This window comes from Hylobates moloch, unplaced genomic scaffold (assembly GCF_009828535.3).
Source record: "Hylobates moloch isolate HMO894 unplaced genomic scaffold, HMol_V3 SCAFFOLD_7, whole genome shotgun sequence".
NCBI classification, from domain to species: domain Eukaryota; kingdom Metazoa; phylum Chordata; class Mammalia; order Primates; family Hylobatidae; genus Hylobates; species Hylobates moloch.
Window position 1 is genome coordinate 71,939,379 of NW_026652282.1, and position 17,976 is coordinate 71,957,354.

The 17,976-nt window shown below is 34.5% G+C and overlaps 1 protein-coding gene across 2 annotated transcripts in view; it reads left to right on the forward strand.

Annotated features, from left to right (window-relative positions):
- Nucleotides 1-294: 294 nt before the first annotated feature.
- The window catches only part of KLHL4 (kelch like family member 4), a 160,120-nt gene continuing 142,438 nt past the window's right edge, over nucleotides 295-17,976 (forward strand). For both annotated transcript variants that reach the window (XM_032757247.2, XM_032757246.2), the window contains exon 1: nucleotides 295-917. In XM_032757247.2, coding sequence (XP_032613138.1) covers nucleotides 496-917 — 422 coding nt within the window. In that variant the 5' untranslated portion in view covers nucleotides 295-495. The remainder of the gene's footprint in view (nucleotides 918-17,976) is intronic.

The following is a 17,976-nucleotide window of genomic DNA, read 5'->3' on the forward strand; positions in this document are numbered from 1 at the left end:
GTGGGCTACTGAGAAATGAATCTAGCAGGGGAGGCGTGAGTAGAAGGAATTTAGAAGAAAATAAGTTTAAACGCTTCACTTTGGCTCACTTGCCTGGGTTTCAGCTGCAGCTACTGTACTTTGATACTGAAGAAGCAGGGCTAGATATTTGCAAGTCCAAGCAGGAGGGCTGCAAGCCTGAAAATCTAACAGCTGGAGAGTGTTGTGGTGGCTGCTTTCCTGTGGTAAGCTGATTTACTTGTTTAAGGTCTGACCTCATCATCCTGTCAGCATGGGTTCCCACCTACACTGTTAGCTGCAGCCTTCTGCTTCTGCTAGAAGGCTACAAGTATTCACAGTGTATCATAGGCAGTGGGGGAGGGGAGAGAAAGCAAGAAAGACTGCTCTCGGCACTCGTGCTTTTGTTAGTTCTACAGAAGAGGCAGAAAAACAAGAGATAACAAAGGCTCCGTTTCCTTTCTGTGAGAGAAGGCTTTTGTCTTTCCTCCTGCTACGATGTCAGTGTCTGGCAAGAAAGAGTTTGATGTGAAACAGATCCTAAGGCTACGCTGGAGGTGGTTTAGTCATCCTTTTCAAGGTTCCACCAACACTGGAAGCTGTCTTCAGCAGGAAGGATATGAGCATAGAGGGACCCCGGTTCAGGGCAGGTTGAAGAGCCACTCTCGGGACAGAAACGGACTGAAGAAAAGCAACAGTCCTGTCCACCACAATATACTGGCACCAGTGCCGGGACCGGCCCCTGCCCATCAGAGAGCCGTTCAGAATTTGCAGCAACATAATCTGATAGTACATTTTCAAGCAAATGAAGATACTCCTAAGGCAGTTCCAGAGAAGAATTTATTCGAAGAAGCTTGTGAGAAACGCGCACAAGATTTGGAGATGATTGCTGATGACAATAGAGACGATTCTACAGCAAGGTAAGAGTTTTTGGTCGCATAACTGAAAGCCGTAACTTCAGTTAACTTATCCTCTACAATGCATGTTTAGTGTTTAAACAGAAAGTGTCATAATAATCTCTGAGTTTGTATTCAGCCAATCAGGGTCTCTCAGAAACCGTTTCCTCTAAGTTTATAAAAGAAAACGGCAATAACGAATACGTCTTTATAATTACTGGAAATTTGGGGGGTGGGTTATGAGTTTACTTCTCCTATTTTCATTAAGAATTCTGTTTCAATTCTAAGAGATGTTTATTGTAATTACTAATGTTCTATAAATACACTCCGTGGCTCAGATGTTTAAATGCAATTCTTTGTGCAAGTGTTATGAATCACAGAGAACTCTTTCTGACATTGTGAGTTAGGCCAACTTTAACAAAATAAAAGCTGTGACTGATCAGCACATCCTTATCTGTTTCCTCAGTACATGGTTGCGATATTGACTCTTAAAACTGTGTTATCTTTATGTGACAATATGGAATATTTGGCGTTCGGAGACTCATTTCAAGTTGTATTACTTTCATAGCTAGTTTTTGCAAGCATGAAAATATTCTGCATAAAGCAGGTAATAAGATGCTACTTATGGCAATGTGATCTTAAAGCGGGCAATGGAGCATTTCAGCTTTTACATAAAATGAAAATTGAAGAAACAGTGACGATATAGTGTAGTTTGGGTATAGTTCATAAAACATTTGATTATGTCTTTACTTTGATGCCCACCGGTATTGTTTGAGTGCAAGAAAATTACGTTCTGTTCTCTAATACTGTCAACTATAACTTAACCTAGTGTATCCTTATCTCTTTGTTTTTTGCTTTTTCACTATCAGACATTTTTATAGTCCCAACGTGTTTTAGACACAGTTGATAATATTGGCAATGTAATTAATATTCAGTAGTACTATAGAAAAATAAGTGTTTTTATGCATTTTAGATCATATAGTAGTTCAACATGCTAATTTATTTGGAAACCTAGATATCTGGCATACTATGTCTCTACATAAAAATAGAGAAGAAAGACTGGCAGATTTGCTTCTTAATATAAGTTTTCCCAATATAACAACCTCACAGTGTCTTGCTTTCATAAATTCAAAACATAATATCAGAAGAAGCAGCAGCCTAATAACATTACAGCAAAATGATGCCTTTATAGGAACTCAGTCTTGTTGAAATATAAACATGCAGAAGACTTTGTGAAATGACATTAATAATAATGTTAGACTGTCTGCCATATAAACTTCTCAGGAAATAAAGCACGTATGTGTGAAATTTTCCTAAATATTTTGTGCTTGCTTGTGGAAAAGCTATATAACTGTAGGGATTGCAGGTTGCATTTGGTACAACAAATAAGACTCTCAAAGTAATATAGAGTCCATAATTTTAAATTCAGCAGGCTTTCAAATTTGTTCTCCTCACCAAGAACAATTTTTAAAAAACTGCTGAATTTGGAGATTAATAAATGAATTTAACTCTGCTGTAGAGAAATTTAAATTACCAACTGTGACCTTGGAACAAAATTATTTGAGAATAGGTGAATTAATTTTCTAGTATGGGAATATTTACAATAAAATAGATGTTAGAAAAAATGTTAGGTAAAATGTCAAATTTAAAGCGTCATCAAGTGACAGTTTTAAAAAGCGCATTTATCCTTTGATTTTATTCCTGACATTTTTTATTTTCTAAAGAAATGCCTTGTTAACTATTCTATGGTTTCATTGGAAAGCTAACATTTTCTTAATATACATACAGGAAATGGTTTTATAGGTGTGCCAAGGATATCTTAGGCAGGAGGGGCTAAATTGAAGATCTTATTAATTGAAATACGATGGTTTATTACCTTCTCCTTAACCATTCTAAATCTTCCCATCTTGGTCCAGCATCATTTGAGAAGCTTTCTGATGCCTTGCTTCTCCAGTGCCGCTCTTCTTCAGCAATATTGGGGAGCAGGAAGAAAAGATCCTAACAAGTTGGCAGCAGGCTGCCATCCCCTCAATGTAACTCCAGTGGTTTTTTGAAAAAGAAAACAGTCGTGAGTGTGGAGAATTATCATACTAGTACAGGATGAGCTGTGACGCTCAGAGCAAAGTAAGGCTCTTTAAGCCATCCTGATTTCTACAAATATTATGGGGAATAAATAGAGAATGGACTAAATTGCAAACATGCAATATAGCACAATAAATCACAGTTAGTCCTGGAAGGGATATTAAAGCCAACGTTGTTAAAGTTATGTTAACATGTTGGTTTGGAAAGTTAAAAATCCAAATGTATTCATATGAAATTGAATAATTGAATTATAAGTACATAGAGCATTTAGGAACAGCTCTGTATTGTGATCCCACACTGTGAGTATTCATATACCAGTATGCTGGTCATCAGAGACCCGTGCTTAATTATCATTTTACTTTTGTCCTAGTTATCAACTAACTCTGCATCTTTGCTTCCCTTTTCTTATTTCAACCATAGCATTCCAACAAAAAGAACACATATTTTAACATTGTATTATGATGATGCTTCCTATGTGACAGAGTATTTAATTATGAAATCATATATATAGGTATATGCTCATAAACATATTATTGCATAAGTATACAGACGGATGTCACAGTGTTAACATGAAAAATCGTGCTTACTGCATTTACTGAAAGAGATGTCGTGATTTCCTCTTTGTGTTCGAAGATATTGAATAAAGTGCAAGTGAACCATTTATGGGCCAAGAACATGCCCCAGTACAAAATTGGACATTTACAGAGCTGTTTAATTCTAAGGAATTGTCAGGAATGGGGACCATGCCCTCATTTTACCTGTTGGGGTTTCAGGCTTTTGCATAACCTACCAACTGTACTGATATGTGACTTTAAATATTTTTGTCATCTGTGCACTGCCAGAAAAGACTCCATTCTTTCTTTACTAGAGCCCTTTCCAAGTTTGAAGTGAGGTTTGCCTAGAAAAAAATGAGCAGATGTTATTGTATATGTTGCTATCCAAAAGAAAGTAGGATTGGATGAATAAGACTTAGAATTTATTAATAATTTATTCCGCAAAGATTGAGCATTCGTTGTGTTCCATGCGCTCTTCTAGATGTTAGGGATAAAACAAGATCAAAACAGAGAAATCTGTTTTCATTGAATCATTGAATATACATTCTAATGGGAAGAGAGAGGCAATAAAAACAAACCAAATTATAATATTTAGGTGATTATAAATAATATGAGAAAAATTAATTCGAAAGAATAGAGTGAAGTAGAGGGCACTCCTTCAGATAGAGAAGGCTTTTTGGATGAGGTAATATTTGAGTAGATATTTAAATGAAGTGAGAAAAGAAGACAGAATGTCTGACTCAAGAATTTGAAGCAAATGAGAGGTTACTTCTCCTGTGCCAAGGGAGTACTTAACCACCATATATGCTTTTCTATACAAATCAATGCCACATGTCCCCACAGAGTCCATTGACTAATGTTCAAAATATTCCTTAACCAGTGAACTAAAAATTATGTCCTTCCCTATTATTCATTATAGTGATTTTAGGATCACATGCGTGGTCCATGGCCACGGAGGTGACTTTCCAGCCGTCCTGTAGCCATGTTGCTCTTTTGCCCTCTGGGGATATGGCTATTCAGCCAGCGTGGCACGTGCCTCATACAGAGATCTCTGCCTTTTATGAAAATAGACACATGATAGTGTATTTGCCTTTTTTAACAAAACGATTCAGATAGGATCAAACGTAGGTCTTCATCCTCAACACAAACCCATCTGTTTTATGAAATCTGCTACGGAAATACTCAGGCATAAGAGAAATTCTAAGTCTAAAACAGTGAAACTTATTGTAAAATTATTTCCCGTAAAGCAGAAAATGAGATATGTGGGTATCTGCAGGGAGTGCTTTCCAGGAAGAAATCAATTTCATGGGACCTGAGATGGGAGTGTGGTTGATAGTGTATCTGGAGAAGCATGCTCAACAGAGACAGTGGTAGGAAATGACTTTGGAAAGGTAACAATAACAAAGCAATACTAATACAACATTAAAAATAAGAAGTACCTTTTGTTGACGCTTACTGTGTGCCAAGCGTGGAGCACTTTACATATATTTTCTCCTGCCCCCAAGGAAAGTCTTTGAATGTGAAGCTGGTGCTCACATCTACAGTTGGTATTTCTCCAGGTATTATATCTGTTAATGTTGTTGTTGCCTATCTTCTTATGAGGTGAAAATAGTGTGATTTTCTGAAGTTCAGAACTAGGCCTGCTTCACTTAACTTTACACTGCATTATTCAGTAGAGACTTTTATGTCAAATGAAGGAATGAGAAATGAACTACAATTATATTGTTATTTACAGAAAGGTTAAGGTTAAATCTTTTTGCCTATGGTTTAAAACACACCGCACAAAATTACATAAGTTATTCAATTGCTTTACTACATTTGGAACATTACGACAAAAAACTTAAATTTATTGCAATGATTCCTAACATTTTTAGAGATGAAACCTTTGCTGGTTGATTTCAAATCCTTGCTACTCATTGCCTCAATCCTGAGAGTGAGGTACCATGGTCCTCATGTCTCATTCCTGACAGTATGGTATCACATATATAATTAACATTCATTAAAATATATTTAATATTTCTAAATTTGGGGACTCTCATTTAAGGGTCTTGGTGATACTTTGGAGACATATTCTTTTATGATTAAACATAGTTATTATTTCTGATATGTGAAAGACATTTAATTTTTGCATTTGGAAATAGAAATAAAGGCTTCAAAATGCATTGTATTATACAACATGTGAGGTCAAGAGCAGCATATTAATTAGTGATGTCAAGAGCAGCATATTAATTATATTGACATGTTGCAAATTGCACAAATGTTCAGTCACTTTGTACTTTAAAGACTTTTTTGGAAACTTGTATGTCTTCTTTCTGACTGTTGCCCCTAATGCTAATCCTGTTGATGCCTTAAGACATTATAAGTCATATGACTTTATTAGTGAAAATAATTGCAGTGTTTTATACATATATGTACACATATATGTATATGTATGTATTTGTACCAGTGTGAAATTATTTTATTTAAAGGAGAAAGAAAAACTGAAATCAAGGAGGAGCACTGGGGAACACTGGATCCTCAGTTAATAAACTTAAGTCAAAATCAATATTCTGAAAGATGAACCTGGAACATCTTGTAGTGCCAGAAAATAAGTATTCAAAAATATGATGTAGGTATGTCAAAGGGACACAGGGATCAACTAAAAAAGCTCCCAATAGCCAAAACTGGAACAATTTAAATAGCAAAATGAAGTACTATTGAATTGCAAATCATAATATAAAATAAACACCCATGAGTCCACACTGATATAAATAAATGATTGAGTAAATGAGAAGGCTGGCCACGGTGGTGCATGCCTGTAATCCCAGCACTTTGGGAGGCCAAGGCGGGCAGATCACTTGAGGTCAGGAGTTCGAGACCAGCCTAGCCAACATAGTGAAACCCCGTCTGTACTAAAAATACAAAAATTAGCCGGACGTGGTGGCAGGCACCTGTAATCCCAGCTACTCGAGAGGCCGAGGCAGGAGAATTGCTTGAACGTGGGAGGCAGAGGTTGCAGTGAGCCGAGATTGGGCCGCTACACTCCAGCCTGGGTGACACAGTGAGACTCCATCTCAAAAAAATAAATAAATAAAAATAAATAAATAAATGAAAGAAAAAAGACAATTTTTCTGTGCAGAAGAATTTCAAATAATTTATGCCAGCACTATGCCCTCAAAGAGGTCATGCAGAATACTGGGCCTTAAGTGTAAGCTTCACACAGTGACTTCTTTCCAAAGGGTTGAGTACGGTATGAAAGAAGGGCAGGAAAGTGTAAATTTACACCACTAGTGGAGAAGTCTGAGAAATATGAGCTTAGCCAGATACTCAAGTTTAACATCAAAAGTGCTCAAAATTGCTAAAATTTTTTACATTCTCACCAAAAAATAAAAATAAATTGGTGAGGTGACAGATATGATAATTAGTTTATCAAATCTTTTTAACGTATACATGGATCAAAACATTGCATTGTACCCCATAAAGAAGCACAATTATTAACTGTCAGTTAAACATTTTAAACATTAAAATATTGTTCAATCATGTTGACAGTATGTACACTTAATGTGACGTAATGACAATAATATTTTACCTTTGTTATCTTCCTCCCCCATCCCCATCATTCCAATCTAATCATAAGAAAAACATCAGAGAAATTTACATAGGGGGACATTCCATGAAATACCTGGTCTATGCTCCTGAAACTGTCAGTATTATCAAAAAAGAAAATCTGAGAAACTGTCACAACCAAGAAGAGCCAAAGGAGACATGAAATATAAATGTGATGTGTTACAGAAAAGGGACCTTTGGTGGAAACTGAGGCAATTGAACACAAATGGACGTTAGTTAATAATAATGTATGAATATTGGTTACTTAATTGTAACATATTTACAATACTAACAAATTGTTAATAGTAAAATAAATTGAGTGCGGGGTATGTGGGGACTCTATTCTATGATTAAACTATCTCAGGTTTTCTTTAAAACGATGCAATATTTTAGCAAGGGTTATCTGAGTGAATCAATTTCCTAAGTCAGCAATAAAGGACCATCCAATTGGGAAAACTGGGTATTGGTTGTTGTTTGCTTTGCTTGTGTTTGTTGGCAACTAGTTAACGTAATACGGAGTCAAAATCAATGCGCTGTTACCATCTCTAATGCATAAATCCTACACATTAGAAACAAGATAATATCCTAAAGGCAAACCTAAGGAAGTTAGCTAAAGTTTTGATAACATCTAGTAACTACATGCAGTATCAAATCTGATTAACATGATATTAATTGTGGCTATCATTCAGTGTATATCAATTTTAAGGATGTAACAACTAATAAAATCACAGTTGGGTATAACAGAAAAACTTATTTTTTAATCACTGAGGATTCCATGAACACTAATGAAGTGGTATATATTTATTTGTATTTTCAAATAAAAATATGGCCTGCTACTTTAAAATAATATTTACATTGCTGTGATTTATCTCTCAAAAGAAAAACAATGACAGATATAAGACAGTCTTTATTATATAAAAATTTTTATCATCTTCCTATGCTAAAAGAAAAATATAGTCATTGAGTATATCTTATGGTGTTTCTATTCCATTTAGATAATCATTTCACCATGAAGAATGGAAAATTTTCAGCTATGGTGTTTGTTTGAGAAATAAGATTTTACAAGTAGACTAAAAATAACTAAGAAAAGGTGACTAGAAGTGAGAAATCTTAAATCAAATAGTTTTCAGTTATCTGATGTTTTAGGATTAAATAAGCATCATTGAAATTTTGAACATTAACCATTACATAAAGGTTTACTCTGGAAACACTATAATGTATTTTCTAAATCAATACATATATATTATACTTACACTATCAGTTGCACTGAAAGAGATCAAATATCAATGATCATATTTATTGAAACGATCAGCAGTGAATTCATAGTTCTTTGTAACTTCCGGTTAACATTTCTTAGCTTATCACTATTAGTCACTATGACTCATCCCTTGCATGCTTTCAAATATTACTGTACAGAATGTGTGTCTTGCCCTCCTCCCCCATTGTCTATTGCTCTTTCTTCATCAGTAGCCATACTAAATACCTTGCAATTTTCTCGGCACTTATATAACAGAAGCAATTGGTTCTTCATCAAGCCCTAGGTAGCTTACTAAAGGGAAGCTATCTACTACATTTCTTGTCTACCCTTTTCCTGTAAAACTAGACTGCTATCAGCACAGTGAGACTTAGGTGTCCTTTTCTGGTTAATGTTGATTACAGTACCTGTAACAAAACTGAAAACAATGCATGAGTAACAGACTGTCACATAAAATTGTAAGCAACACAGCTACTTAATTTAGTCTGAAGTATGTTGCAACATGCCAAAATTCAGTTGTTTAAGATGTTGGTTTTCTATTAATGTTTCCTCCATTCAAGAATTATTTATTGAGCCCTCATTTATGTGCATGATGGTTTCCTACTCATACAAATGAATAAAAAGGTAAATAATATGTGCTAATTTTCACCAGAGGCTTATGGCATAGTTGGAGAGATAAAGTGTATTCACTTGAAAGGTTTCCTGACCGTAAAAAAGAAGTGCAATATAAGAATACTTTATGCTTAGTCAGTGAGCTCCATAGGCATTCAAAGAAAAGAAAATCTTTCTGGCCAGAACAATCTTGGAATGTTTCATGGAGGTGACATAATTTGAGATTAAGCTTGAGGAATGGACACATTTTAATACAGCTATGGGAAAGAATTAATTATAGGAAGAACAAAAAACCTTTCTATTGCCTTTCTAGGGAAAAAGGTAATGAAGCAGATAAGTTTAATGTATACTCCAATGGAAGACTTCAGTTTTGTAGAAATGAAAGACATATATTGGAGAAGAGTACAAAATGAGGAAACTGAAAAAGAAGGTTCAGAGCTATATTATGGAGGCTCTTAAAAGACAAGATAGGGACTCTGGACATTTTCTTAGAAGTCAGAGCTTATTAATCCTTAAGAAATCTCTAAAATATATTGTGTGTGTGACTATTTTGAGGGAGAGGTTCTATTCACTTTCCTCCGGTTCTCAAAAATTTCCATTTTACAAGAAAATTTAAGAGGTACTGTTGTAGACAATGAAGAATCAGTGAAAACTATAAAACTATGGAATGAAATAATGAAAACAATGGAAAAATTTATCATTGAAATTCCTGAACAACAGATGAAAATAATCTGTAATTTTTAGTTAATGAGATTTTTGCAAGGAAGTTTTCCCAGGCAGTTAGAAACACCTCACTTTTATATTTACATTAATTGTCATCTTGACATGTATTACCTAATCTACTATAAAAGATTCCAAGCTTTTGAGAACATTCTTAAAAATATAGTTCTGCAACCCTGTATCCTAAGCTGTTTCATCTTAGCACCATCTTCAAACTGGACTCACCATTACAGTGTGTCCTGCATTGGAGGCCAATAACCACTTATACTCTTTGTCCCTGAGACCTCATCATCATTCTATCACATTCACATGGGTGCCTGCAGCACCACAACCCTGGCTGCCAAGAGCCTGGACCTGATGTTAAAACGAAGACCTAGGCAACCAAAGCCACGTGATACTCTCCTCCCTAGGAAACAGTTGGACCTGCACAGCAGAGAATCTTCTGAACAACTTGCCAGCTTCCCACACCTGCACATATATATGTGTGCCCATGCCCAGCCTCATAGCCAGTTTAGTGGCTGTTCCAACCCCCTGGAGAGCTTTCCACCCCCACATCCAGCATGACAACCAGCCTGGTGTTTCCTTCCCAGCAAAACGGTGACACTGCCATCCCAGAGCTCCATAGCCTAGGCCACTGACATATATACCATATAAAAGTGACACTCTAGGATTCATCTGTAGGAAAGAAAGACTCTCTCTGGGAAAGCTACTCACAAAATTGGAAAAAAAAAAACAATTGTTCTACTAGATGCACAGATACCAACCTGAGCACACAAGAAACATGAAAAAGCAAGGAAACATAATACATACAAAGAAACATGATAAGTTTCCAGTAACAGATCACTGGAGAATGAAATTCTGTAGCATCACAACCTTGGCTGCCAGGAGCCTACGCCCGATGGTAAAACTGAGACGTAGGTATCTAAGGCCTAGAAAGAATTGGGAATGTAGAAAGAATATTTACAAAATGCCTGAAAAAGAATTTAAAATAATGATTATAAGGAAACTCAACATGATACAAAAAAATTCAAACAAACGATTCAGAAAAATTAGGGAAACAATTTGTGATCCAAGTGAAAAATTCAACAGAGAGATAGATATAATGAAAAAGAATTAAGCAGAAATTTTGGAGCTGAAGAATTTCATAATGAAATAAAAATACAATTGTAAGCTTAATAATAGACTAGATTAAGCAGAAGAAAGTATTTCTGAACTCAAAGGCAAGCTTTTTGAAATAACTCAGTCAGAGAAAAAATAATAATAAAGGATAATGAGTAAAGCCTACAGGACTTATGAGACACAGCTAAATAAAGAAATTCACAGTTTAACAGTGTTCGAGGCTGTGCGCCATGGCTAACGCCTGTAGTCCCAGCACTTTGGGAGGCTGAGGCAGGTGGATCACGAGGTCAAGAGACTGAGACCATCCTGGTCAACATGGTGAAACCCCGTCTCTACTAAAAGTACAAAAATTAGCCTGGCGTGGTGGTGCGTGACTGTAGTTCCAGCAACTCGAGAGGCTGAGGCAGGGGAATCGCTTGAACCCAGGAGGCAGAGGTTGCAGTGAGACAAGATTGCGCCACTGCACTCCAGCCTGGTAACAGAGCGAGACAAAAAAAAAAAAAAAAAGAGAGAGAGTTCCAGGGAGAAGTGATGGAGACAGTCACAGAAAACCTGTTTAACGAAGTAGTTAAACACTTTCCAAGTATGGCATCTTATCACGATCATCCAGATTCAGGAAGCTCAACTGTTTCCAATTATGTTCAACCCAAATATATCCCCTCTGAGGCAGACTATAAACAATCTGTCCAAAATCAAAGACAGAAAGAGAATTCTAAAAGCTACAAAAGGTAAGCACCAAATCACATTTAAGGGAATACTCATTGGACTTTCAGCAGATTTCTCAGTAGAAACTTTTCACGTCAGGAGAAAATGCAATTATATATTCAAAGTGATAAAAGGAAAAAAAAAAACCACTGTCTTTCACTAATCCCATATTCAGCAAAGCCAACCTTTACAAATGAAGAAACAGTGAAGACCTTCCTAAACAAAAGCCAAGGGAATTTATGACCATTGGACTGGCCTTACAAGAAATACTTAAGAGAGTACTGCAACTAGAAATGAAAAGATGATAATTACTATAACAAAAACAGGAAATTATGAAACTCATCAGTAAATGTTAATTCATAATCCAACTCAAAATACTGCAGGGCTATAATGGTACTATGTGCATCATTCAATATTCTAGTGGTAAAGGTTTAAAGTCAAAATGGTGAAAAAGAAGATTTAGGATTAGTGGCTAAGTAATACAGAAAAGTTTTAGTATACTCAAATTGAGTACAATTAATATAATGATTGATGTTATACCTTAACTGGAAGAGAAAAGTATTCCTTTTGACAAAAAAACCTAGTCATGAGAACAATCAGGAAAACTTTTCTGTAGTTCCTAGGAGAGTATAGAGTCTTTAATCTTGATCTTTTATTATTAAATTCTCTATATGTGAGCCCTACAGTATAGACTGCATATGCTTCAGAAAGAAAATGTTTGTTTCCAGAACAGTCATGATACTGCAATATTGTGTTTTTCAAAAAATGGCTGGACATAGCAGATAATCTCAGAGAAGATTTGGAGACATAAAACCATACTTTTTAATATCTTTTTTTGAATAAAGACCATGCCAAATGTAAAAAATAAAATGTACCTTGATAAGACAATAAAGAAATTAATTTTCTTTGAGGATGTAATGTCCAATTATAAAACATTTAGGTCAATATAATTTAAATGCCTTAATCCAAAGGCACTTAATGTTCCATGTTAATTAGGCAACTAGGATACTACATTAGAAATTTCAGCAAGTACTATAAGCAAAGAATTATAGTAGCCAGCATAGTGTGATAAAAATTCATCTCCTTAAAACAAACACGTAGCTTAGATCTTAAAACCTACTCAATTTTCTCATTGTTAGTAATGAGCTTGCTTATTTTCACCCCCAAAATTTGTCAGTAAAAACCTTCTATGAGGGAAAGGAATTCAAGAGCTTTCTGTAGAGCCACAATGAATGAATGAAACAAAAATCAGGGTATAGTCCAAGAATAAAGAACATTGAAACCAGGTTATTAAGTAAAGAGAGTTTCAATTAGGAGTGATGATCAGTTTATCTAGTCAAGACCACAAAACCGGAAATAGGAGTCTGTGATAAAGGTGACACAAAAAAGAAGAATGGAAAACCAAGGTTAGAAACTCAGCAGGAATAAAAGACAGTACATCTGTTAAATATATAAAGTTATGAAGTTTGTAACAGAGTAGAATGATGGGAGCAGTTCATTTTCAGAGACCCTAGTAAATGTGGCTACTCCTGGGACAATTCTCTTTCCTGACATTGCTAAATAAGATCTTGGACTTCATTATGCCCAATAATTATGTAGGGAGCTCATTAAAAATGTAGTTATTCAGTATCCAGTATCACAGAATTTGACTTATTGGTTTGGGGGTAGAACATAGGAATTTGAATTTTTAACAAACTTCTCAGGTAATATTGACTCAGGAACTAAACTTTAAAAAAAACACTTTATTAACTCCTGACAGCCCAGTTTATCAGCATTCTTACAGAAACTTAACACTTGATGTATTGATAATGGTAAACTTGAAAGAAATAAATCTAAGACTTGAATCTGTGACTTACAAGTTCCCGCATGTTGACCAGGTGGATGCTTAAAAACAAGTCAACAGCATTAATTTAACCTCGCACCTCTCCTGCATGTTATGTGGAAGGATGGCAAAGAAATAGAAATAGAGGTCCTTCCCTGAAGGAGTTCATAATAAAGTTGGAATAAAAAATACAACCACTCATAAAAGCTTTAAGAGCAATTACAAAACAGCAACTTGGCATGGATCACTTGGTGTTTAACAGTATAGAAGCTATTCAGGATAACCAAGATGGAAGTAGGGTTAATGATTCAAGACCTCTTAAGATGCAAACACAGAAAGTTTAATGCAAGAATAGAAGGTGGAAAATAAGATGAAAAATTAAGCCCTTCTTTACAAATTATGAATCTGATTAAGAGATTTAATATGTTAAATAATCACCTTTCCAAAGCACTTGTCTGATCTTAATAAAGTGGAGAAGAAAGTTTGATAGCACTTTGTATACTTCTTGCACCTGATCAAGATTTTCTTTTATTTCTATATTAAGTATTATAGATACACTTGAACTTACCATAAATGATTAGAACAAGTACATATGCTATAATTTCACAACTAGTACATATCTGAGGATGAAGAAAATATTTGCTCTGAATTTTTTTCATCCTTTCTACTTCCATTGAATTGACCTTATAATAATTGCGTATTTACAGATACATTAGCATTTTAGAAGCAGAAGGGACTTATAAAGAATGACCACACCTAATTAGTGGCAAAACTGGGACTATAAGCCAAATTTCCTAATGCCTGGCTTCTCACAGCAGCATATTTTACTTCTTCCTTCTGATAAAATTATGAATGTTCAATCATCACGATAGCTGAAGATACTAGAAAGTGCTTAGATTAGGCTGATCACAAAATTATTTGGAGTTAAATATGTGATATAATTGTGATACTTTAAATCCTATAACTACCATATCAAATTGGGACATTTTACAAACCTTAGTGTCCTAAAAATAGTTAAATCATCTTCTTCCACTCTTTGCAGAAAATATCTAAAACATTCAGCCAACTCAGGAGCAACTATTATACTCTGTAAATTATCTATTAGCACCTGGGGGCTTCTTATACTCTCAGTTCAACAGCAAGGCAACAGGGTCTCTGGTTGGGGATTCACCTGGTCTTTCAGCTTCTGTTCATTAGTTTTGTGATATGGTTTGGATCTGTGTTTCCGCCCAAATCTCATGTCAAATTGTAATCTCCAATGCTGGGAGTAGGGGCTGGTGGGAGGTGATTGGATCATGGGGGTAGTTTCTTATGAATAGTTTAGCCCCATCCGTTTGGTGCTGTTCTCATGATAGCGAGTGAGTCCTTGCAAGCTCTGGTTGAAAAAAGTGTGTAGTGCCTCCCCACTCTTTTGCTCCTTCTCCAACCATGTGCAGTGCCTACTCCTTCACCTGCCGTGATTGTTACGTTTTTTGAGGCCTTCCAGAAGCCAAGCAGATGCCAGCATTATGCTTCTCGTACATCCTGCAGAACCATGAGCCAATTAAACCTCTTCTCTTTAAAAATTACTCTGTCTCAGATACTTCTTTTTAGCAATGCAAGAACGAACTAATACATTTGGGTAATCGAGAACCAAATGAATTCCCATTTAAACTGTTACTATTTTGAAGTAGATCAATTTTGCAACTTTGTTCAAGAAATAAGGAGTTAATTTGAATACTACTGACAAGTTATCTGAAAACTAACCAACAATTAAATTCAGCCCTATTCTCTTACTCTCCCTTCAGCAGTATAAAGCTGATGATAAATATAAATATGTAAAAATTTCTATGATGACTTTTAAAGTTACCTTGCAATTTTTCTCTTCTTTAAGCCGAATAGTCAGAAATGATGTAAGATTCTTGAAATTCCCTTTGTCATCCCTCTAGATAATTTAGTTAGTCTTCCCTTGACAGCTATACACTAGTAAGGGTGTGGTTATCATGTATTTTTTACTTTTGTATTAAAAGTAGCTTGCAAAAATAAATGAATACGATTTACGTGTTGCACTAAATTTTAGGTCATTAAAAGAGATTACTTGCCAAAACATAAAAATTCATGAAATAGCTGGTACTGCTGCCACTGAGGCTCAAATAATAGATATTTTCTCTTGCATAAAATAATTTTCTTTTGCCATTCTAGCATAGCATAAAAGTTTAGAGGGCTATGATAATATTAGTCACTTAGTGAAAATACAAATCTGAAAAAAATGTGAAGGAGGTGCAAGTGGAGGGATATTCTGTGCGAAATTAGTATATAGTATGTCATTATATTTTCATTTTGAAGAAAAAATATAATAGTGCTCCTAAGATTAATTTAAGAAAGAACTGTATAGGTGGTTGATTAAATCATTCTTAAATAGCTTCATTGTTTCAGAATTTTAAAATTTAATTTATAAGTTTTTGAAAAACAGCTTAAATATCTATATTTACTTTTCATATTGTATCACAAACATTAGTTTATGATTAACAAATAAATATAAAAAGAATTGCTACTGATTTGTTGAATAATAATTGTTTATATTTGTCTATAATTGTTTATATTTTAAATGTGTATCCAAGAACAAAGAACAATGCTCACTAAGAGAACTGCTATAGCCAAGGTTGCATCTACAATACTGGAAAATAATGAAGTGCATTTATGAGTAAAAGAGTACACTAAAGATAGCTTGATGTTTCCCCTGCCTTTTTGCCTTAGTTAATATGTGGAAACCAAGAGATCATTGGCTTGGAGCAATGTGTTTTTTGAAAACACATCATCTGTTTGACTAAACCAAGAAGATATAATAAAACACAATGTTTATTTATAATATTAATTTGAATTCTAAAGAAGGTTTTCTTCTAATTATTTTATTTTTATATTAATGTTTTGATTTTATGTTTTCAACTTTAAATGGAAATTACAACAATGATTCAATGACAGTCACCTCAAAGTTTCAATACTATTTAACACGTTTATATAAATATATATAGATAGGTAGATATATAGATATAGATACACACCTCTTAGAAAAGATTACACTTTCAAAAACCATGCCCTGTTATCAAGGTACAGCTAACTAAATATATTTTATTTTACTAATGAAATGCTTAAATGAAACTTAGCTAACATAAATATGAAGATATTTCGTTTAAATTTACTTAAGTTTTTAAAAATATCCCCATATTTATTTAGATATCTATGTCAGTAGCTGTAATCTCATTCTTCTCATTTGATAAAAACTAAGATCACACGGCCCGAAAAAGAGGGATATTGGAAATTTTTATATTGATATGGTACTTGTAATTAATGTCAAGCATTTTAAGAATTGAGAAGAAGGCAACCTCAAATCACTTATTTGGTATTGCATTAAGAAATGCTTTTTAGGGTACGCATTTAACTGTACGTGAATTTGGTGTGCTGGAAAGCAACAATCCTGTACTTAATGCCAAATACTAGCACATGAATAAAAATGTTGAGAGTCTCACTTCAGATATTCATTTTATGCTAGGCATAGACAACATCAAAGCTCCTGTTATTTTCCAAAGTCTGAGCTTTTCTCTTTCTCCCTTTCTTAACTCCTTATTTCTTTCTTCATTATTTTAATTCCTTTCCTAAGATGGGATGAACAGAAGTAAGAATTGATACATAGAGAGGCATCTCAACTGTAGGTTTCCTTCAAGAAAGTGTCTCCAGGGTGCAACAGAAGTCCACATGAATCAAAGGGGGATGTTATTCTGAGCCCATATATGTTAGGGACGACTATGTCATAACCTCAGGGTTGCATTGAAACTGACTGTGTTATAAAGATTGTGCCTAAATATCTGAATGTGAACTATGAGGATTACTGGTATTTGTGTTTGAAAGTTATTATAATTCTTCCACTAATTTTTGTTTTTTAGTGTTCATTTTATTGACAGAGGTAAAACAGAATTTAGGGTAACAGAAATATCCTTGGAAAAAGAGATAATTAATTTTTAGAGATGTATTACTATAATCAGAATATCTAATTAAATGAGAAAACTTTCTTTGGAAGTTTAGTAAATTCCATTCCTACCAATCACCGTGGGAAATCCCAATTGGAGCTCACAGTTTTATTAAGAGCTTTATTTTGTGGTAGCTTCCCAGAACCCTGTGGCAAGATCTAAAGAAAAGTCTCAAATTCTGCCACTATATATTATTCATGCAGTTTTTACTATGAGCTTCACTTATCTCCACATCCTTCATTTTCAATCCTTCACCTTCCTTCTCTTAAACTTCAGGAATTTATTGTTAGAAAACTTGTAAATTTAGAGAAACAGTATCACAGACCTCAAAGCTGAACTTAATCTTATATTTGAATTGCTTCTCTTGCTGGATGTTGATGTCCAAATCATTTCATTTTCTCACATTTAATTCAGGAACATAGACTTGGCAAATATTGAGTTAAGAAAAATATAAAACTTTTCATCGTTTTTTAATTTTATGAATATTTATGGCTAAAATACACATTAACATTTGAAAGGAAGTACTGCATAGAAGATAAAATAATTTGTAATGTCCACAAAATTAGCAAATCCCAAAGAAATCAGAAATATACATATTAGATTCTGTATATTATATATACAGTAT